The sequence below is a fragment of the Chaetura pelagica genome, unplaced genomic scaffold (assembly GCF_000747805.2).
Source record: "Chaetura pelagica isolate M959 unplaced genomic scaffold, ChaPel_1.0 scaffold24, whole genome shotgun sequence".
NCBI classification, from domain to species: Eukaryota; Metazoa; Chordata; class Aves; order Apodiformes; family Apodidae; genus Chaetura; species Chaetura pelagica.
In genome coordinates this window covers 4,011,922-4,017,869 of record NW_009953077.1, presented here as the reverse complement: position 1 = coordinate 4,017,869, position 5,948 = coordinate 4,011,922, and the positions used below count along the sequence as shown (strand labels likewise).

The 5,948-nt window shown below is 52.4% G+C and overlaps 1 protein-coding gene across 1 annotated transcript in view; it reads left to right on the top strand.

Moving 5' to 3' along the window:
- The window catches only part of BSN (bassoon presynaptic cytomatrix protein), an 80,676-nt gene that overhangs the window by 59,730 nt on the left and 14,998 nt on the right, over nucleotides 1–5,948 (top strand). The window contains 1 exon segment of the mRNA XM_009996958.1: nucleotides 5,866–5,946. Within this exon segment, the coding sequence (XP_009995260.1) occupies nucleotides 5,866–5,946 (81 nt within the window).

Here is a 5,948-nt window from a genome sequence, read left to right as displayed (position 1 = left end):
CAGAGCTGCGGGGTTCTCAGCAGGAGGCTGCTGGGCACCTGGGAGATTGGGGTCATCTGCCACACAGTGGCAGTGCTGCTGTGGGATGAGGCATGGAAGGTGGCTGGGTGTTAGGAGCCCTCCTAAATGAGAAGTTTCCTCCAAGTGGGGCTTGGATGAGGGCTTGAGAAGTGGTTTGTTAAGGTTCTTGTTGTTAATTTGGAACTTGATTCAGATACCAGAAGTGTTTTCCATATTTTCCAAGCACCCATCTGTCACAGTGATGAGCCCTGCACAGTACTTGTCAGCAAATAAATGAAATATTCTTGTGAGATTCACTGCATTTAATGCTGGGAGATGAGATATGGCTGGCGAGATACTCCTACCTCAGGCTGCTTATCTTATTTTGTACAGATTTTTGTCCTGGTGTTTTAATAGATACCATGTTGATTGTGTAAAATAATACCCTAGAACATAAATAACCGGGCAGAGTCCTAGGGAGGATATTGCAGGGAGCAGTTTGTGCTGCGATGAAGACCGTGGCTGTGCATCTGCTAGAAGCTGGAGAGGTTACAGGAAGGGTCTCAGGACTGACAGGGACAGTGGGACTGGCAACCAGGAGCTAACCAGGGAAGCTGGGAAGCCTCCTGGGAAGCCTGTGGCACTGCCAGCTCCCTGCTGAGGCTCTGAGCTGCTCAGCAGGGGCTCACGTGCAACCCTGATGCTGAAACTCGCTGGCACCGTCGTTAAAAAAAACCCAGTGGCACTGGGGGATTCAGTGCTTAATTAACTTGCCAAGTGGTAACGTTGACCAAAATTATGTGGGGAGATTTCTATTTTAGTTAATTACAGTCCTGTTGTCGCCCATTAGTAAATTAAAACAATTGCAGGGTAAAACCTGGCAGAGGTTGGCGAGCACTGGCCCCCAGCCAGGCCATGCTGGAGCTCAGGGGGAGCTGGGCAGTCCCCCCATGCAGGCGGGCCCCCGGGGCTCGCTGTCCCCGTGTGTCCCCCTCAGCAGCTCCAGGGTTTCCCTGCCAGCCGGGATGCTGCCAGTTGTCTCTCTCCCCGGGAGAGCAGCAGCCATCAGCAGGGCACTCACTGTCCCTTCAGTGGAGCGTGTGGGAATTGCGGCCGCATCCTGCATCTCCCAGTGCCGCTTGTGTGGTGCACAATTAAAAACTGGGGTCATCATTACCACTCGGATGTGATGCCTTGAATGAAGCCTCTTGGTTGCTGGTCAGGGCTGCCCTGCACCCCGGGCTCCATCCTGCCCCTGATGGCCACAGGAGCACCATTTCTCTCTCTGGAAACCTACTTTTTCCAGAACTATTCTGCAAATCCTGGAGTTTTTGAGACAATGAAGGCTGGGAGCCCAAGGGGTCAGGGCAGTGACCTTCCCAGGGGTGTAAACTGATCATCCACTGGTCTAGGCAGTCCCTGGTGCCTTTCCTCCACCGCAGCTGGCCACTTTCCAGCCCTTCTTCATTTAAGATGGGATCTCAGGTGTGCTTTGGTTTCATCCCTCTCTTTAATTATTGATGCTTTTCTTTTGCCTGGAGCCCACTCTGCATCCCGCTGGTGTTGCCTGTGCCCCAGCTCACCATTGCCTGTGCTCTGTGCAGTTAAAACCCCCGTACCCACCACCACGGTCCCTTGGGCAGCAAACCTGGGGTTCCAGCAAGCCCCGACCCCCATCCTGAAGGGGGCTGTGGTTTCCAGCAGCTTTAAGCAGGGAGGCTCAGAGAGGCACTGCCGTGCCTTTGCCTTAAGCAACTTCCCCCACCCCAGCAACTGGCGCCCTGTCTCCCAGGCCACCCAATGCTTTGGTCATGTAAAGCACTAAATACAGCCTAATTATTATTATCTTCATGGGATCTGGTTAATCTCGATGGGGATTTACAAGCTGTTGGCAAATCAGCCGGTCGTCAAATGTTTGCATTTTTCTCAGAGGCAGCTTAATCCCATTGGCCACGTTTGCTGAGAAATGCCTGGGGCCAAGTCACACAGATAGGGATGCTGCTCCAGAGCCAATCCCTCTGGGAGGGAGCAGAAGTGGGGCAGCATAACTGAACAATCACAAGCCTGCAGGACCAAGGCACAAGTCACTTGTCACCAGCAGTGTGGATGCTGGTGCAAAGCTGTGAGGTGCCTCAGATGCAGCATCTTCACAGAGTCCCTGGGTTTTTAGTGTCCTGCAGCATGGCAGGTGTCAGTGCTGGTTTTGGTGGGGCTGCAGATGTCCCTTAAAGACAGGGACCAAGAGCTTGGAGAGGTTTGCCAGCGATGTTCCTGCTAGGTGGGGGTAGCTTTGCTTGCCTTCCAGGGGCAGGATGTCTTGCCCCCCAGCCCTGTCCCCATGCACATATAGGAGCTCACAGCTCCTGCTGCTGGAGGGATTCACGGCAGCGAGGGCACGATGGCACATGCTGGGCTGGCCATGGCACACTCTCTGTTCCAGCATACACATGGCTCCATGTGGCCCTGCCTGCTGGCCAAGCTGGGGGTTCTCCCACAGCTCAGCAAAATTCAGTTATCCCTTCGCTGGCTTTCTCCCATCCAAGGATGTCACCATGTAGTGATTTTCCACAGGGGTTCAGACTAAAGCACGGGGTGCTGGACTAGCAGAAAGAAAAGCCAGGAAGAGAAAATGTGAACTTCAAACTTCTCATCTTGGGTGTCTACTGAGGTTTGGCCAGCACCTCTCAGGGCTGGTGAAAGCTGAGGGCCAGCTCTGCCTGCAACCTTCCCTGTTCCTGCCTTCCCCCATCCCCAAGCCTTTCTGCCTGCTGTGAAAGGCAAAGCAGCATCTCAGAGAGCAGCTCCACAATCTTTTTGGCAGGGCTATTTTTACTGGAGATTGTTCCCTTATCTGCTTCCCAGTGTGATCCCACGAAGAGTGGAGCTGTCACATCTGTGAGAGCAGGATGGTGGGGTGAGCTGCTCAAACTGAGGCAGATGCCAGGAAGAATGGCTGCAGAGCCACAGCTGGGAGGAACCTGAGGGAGGGTGCTCAGACCCACCTGCAGAGCCATCAGATCCCTGTGGGATGGGGCAGTCCTGTGTTTGCTCAGTCTTGGAGAACCCCTAAGCCTCATACAGGTGAGATGGCACCAGCAGGTCCCCTCTGCTGATGCCTGCCTTGTGCCATGGTGATGCCCTTTGCCCACATGGACAGGTTACAGTGGAGGAACATGGGGTCTCTGGTCCAGCCTCCAATATAGAGCAGGCAGCCACCAACACAAGGAGCTTTGTACAGGAAAATCTTGAGCCCCCTCCGAGGATGCAGGCCCCATGGGAACTGTCCTAGGCTGCACTGCAGCCTCAGCAAAGGCCCTTTTCCTGGTGTCTACCTGAACATCTGCTTTTCCCAAGCATGTACATCTGTACCTAGGTAAACCCATACAAAAGGAGGGTACTGAGCTTTTGGAGGGTGTCCTGCTATGGTGGTTGCCCCAGGAGCGCACTGGCCAAAGCCTGTGCCTCTCCTGGGCACAAGTGCCACCTCTTTAGACAGGACCTCAGTGGCACTTAGCATCTGCAGTTGGCACTTGATGGCCAGTGTTGGCCTTCCACAGTCACCCTTGGCTTGAGTTTTGCACGTCCCCTCATCCAGAGCTTCCCAACCACCATGGTCTGGCAGGGTGAGCCATCACAAGTGCAGGCAATGTCCCTTCTGGGGAGTGTGTTAAGGGCCTGGACAGGGCAGACTGGGTTGTTCAAGTTGGGCTGAGCTTCTCTGGTTCCTGCAGGACCAAGCTGGGAGCTGGCACAATGGCACGGCAGAGAGGGACAGGCAGGAGCTGAGCTGAGCTCTGCCCTGGCACAGCCAGTTTGTCTCCTCTGCATCGCACCTCCCCCTCGCTGCTAGCATGGAGGTGGGGAGCTCTGATGAAGAAAAATGGGATTCCTGAAAGAAAAATGAAAGGCCACACGTTTCCATGAGGCAGGGATTCAATTTGTGTCACGCAATCACATTTCCTTCTGCAGTCTGAAATAATTACACAGCGGAGAGGGACGAGGAGATCTGATTCAGAGGCTCAGGGACAAGAGAAAGTTCTGAAATAAAAGAAGACAAATTAAATCATTAAGATATAATAGGCTGCACTTGCCCCTTAATTAGACTTTCTCTTTGATTAAGCAGTAATTAAATATTACCATGCTGAAAGGGATTCTTTTATGGCCCTCTGAAGCCCTAAAGTATTCTGAAGATGTTTCTGTGCAGAGCAGGGGTTGCTGCCAGTGGTGAGGTGGGGGGGAGTGTGTTGTACACCTGCCGGTTCCCCACAGGAGAAGCCCCTCTGCTCCCTGGGGAGTTTGGGCAGGATGGTTGCTTCTGGTCCAGGGTGCAGCCTGAGCCAAGAAGTGTCCCTGGGGAAGTCCCACAGCTCCTGGCCACCATCAGCTGCAAAGCATTTCCAGCTTCTCACCAGAAATGTGAGTGTGAGCTCCTGGGTGTTGGATGCAGGTGCCAAACATGTTATCCTGCTGCTGCCTCTTAGGTGCAGTTTTTAGGGTCATGGAATAGAATCACAGAATCATTTTGGTTGGAAAAGACCTTTAAGATCATTGAGTCCAACTGTTAACCTAGCACTGCCAAGGCCATCACTAAACCATGTCCCTGAGCACCACATTACATGTCTTCTAAATTCCTCCAGGGATGGTGGCTCAACCACCTCCCTAGACAGCCTGTTTCAGAGCCTGACAATCCTTTCAGTGAAGAAATTTTTCCTAATAACCAATCTAAACCTCCCCTGGTGCAACTTGAGTCTATTTCCTTGAGACCATTTTGGTGAACCTCATCTTCTACATGGAGACCATAACCTCTGTGGCCCCAGGAGATGCTGTTGGCTTGCAACCTTGGTCCCAGGCTGGTCCAGCTGAAGACCAAGACCATCTCTCCAACAGCATGGCAGCTCTCCTGGGGCCAGCCACCCCCTGAGTCTGGCCACCTCGAGCTTTGGGAGCAACAGATCAACAAAAGAGGACTCTGGGGTAAAGGACTTGGAGTCTATCAGGCTGTTTGCAGCAAAACCAAAAAGTTTTTAAATGATGAAACATCAAAAGGGAGGAAATGTCAGGTCCCTATTCCTGGACATTCATGGGTGGGTAAAAATAGCCCTTGGATGACCTGAGTGGGGAAAGTGCTTCTGATCCCTTAATGCAGAGCCCCTGCTGTAGTTCCATGGGCTCTGCCACTCATGGCCCTGTGTGCAACCTGCTTTTTCCAGGTCATGAAACGATGGCTCTTGCTGAGAATTTCACTAGATGAGATTGTCTTGTTCTCTTCCTGCACAGCGTGTACTTTGGGTAATATCTTTGGGAGATTTTTGTGTACTTGTGTACCCAGTATTTTCTGATAACCTAGGAAAAAAAGACCCATAAGTATTATGATTATGCTGTTAAACCTTTATTGTATCAAAACAAATCAGAGTGAGAGAGAAGCTGCATGGAGCACCAGAAGTGTTAAGCCATGGTAGTGATCTGCCCTCAGTGTTTAATTTCACTTAATTTTCCCTTGAAATATCAGTGAGACTGGAGATGAAAAGAGCTGGTAATGCTGAGGTGTCATGGGGGAGAGTGTGAAATCCCCTTGCTGTAGCCATGGTCCCTCTGGCTGAACATCACTGAGGTCTGGACAAGGCTAGGGGTGGGTATAAGCTGGATGGTTGGTCTCTTCTTCTAGATGGCTTGTAGGGTGCAGTTCCAACGCCGCACCCTGGCCTGCTCAGCGCCTGTCCTCTCCTAAGCTGGTTATTTGATTCGGGTGGGCTGAGTCCTTCGTACCATCACCATGAGTCCCATCAGCTGAACTTCTCGGAGAGTTCCCTGCTGGGGCGAAGCTCCGGGAGTTCGAATAGAACTTCTCCTTTCTCTGTTTTGCAGAAAAACGAATGGCTGTGCTTGAACTGCCAAACTCAGCGGCTGCTCGAAGGCAGCCTCGGTGACCCTGCCCCGATGCCGCTGCC